General features: G+C 43.8%; 1 protein-coding gene across 1 annotated transcript in view; it reads right to left on the reverse strand.

Annotated features, from left to right (window-relative positions):
* Window positions 1-405: 405 nt before the first annotated feature.
* The window catches only part of LOC122545560 (ferritin heavy chain A-like), a 1579-nt gene continuing 1262 nt past the window's right edge, over window positions 406-722 (reverse strand). Inside the window, exon 2 of the mRNA XM_043684537.1 lies at window positions 406-714. Within this exon, the coding sequence (XP_043540472.1) occupies window positions 519-714 (196 nt within the window). The 3' untranslated portion in view covers window positions 406-518. The remainder of the gene's footprint in view (window positions 715-722) is intronic.

Below are 722 nucleotides of genomic sequence, written 5' to 3' on the forward strand. Positions count from 1 at the left end.
GTGAAGGAAGGCATTGATGTGGAGTTGAACACTTGATGGGCTAATCTGGAAATGAACTTGGAATCAAAGATCTAGGGTGTTTAGGGAAATGGATGTTTGGAGCTGATCTTTTGACAAGGTATGGAAACTTCCCTGCCCACTGTTTGCCTAAAACTGTAGGCATAGTCCAAAAACAGTATAATTCTTGGACAAAAGAATCATTAAAAATGTTTTATACTCCAGAAAGTATAACACCCCAACCTCATGTGGGGCATGATAGCTTGAATTTTAGTGACAACAACCCCATGTTTTAGTCCAGTGATGTGAGCCAAATTGCAGGATGATTACTGACATCAAGTCCCCCCCCAGAGATAGCAAACAAATGAGAGAAGGATCAGTGGTGCAAATGAGGGACAAAAAGCAAGATCATTAGAACATTTTATTCATTTCCATTCAGGTGGTATGGGGGAAGAAAGCCAGATTGTCCAAGTGAAGTCAGTAATGCATTCAGACAAAAGCAGACAGTACCCCATGCCCCACTAACTGCTGTCCTCCAGCGAGAGCCTGTCAAACAGGTACTCTCCCAGCCCATTCTCAGGAGCTCCCAGACGCTTCAGGTTGGTGATGTAGTCCCCAAGTCGCTTGATGATCTCAACCTCCTCATCCAAATAGTGGGTCTCCAGGAAGTCACACAGCTGGAACACAGGAATATTACAACTCATTACATTAGCACAATCCAAGAC

This window comes from Chiloscyllium plagiosum, unplaced genomic scaffold (genome assembly GCF_004010195.1).
Source record: "Chiloscyllium plagiosum isolate BGI_BamShark_2017 unplaced genomic scaffold, ASM401019v2 scaf_57378, whole genome shotgun sequence".
In the NCBI taxonomy this organism is placed as follows: domain Eukaryota; kingdom Metazoa; phylum Chordata; class Chondrichthyes; order Orectolobiformes; family Hemiscylliidae; genus Chiloscyllium; species Chiloscyllium plagiosum.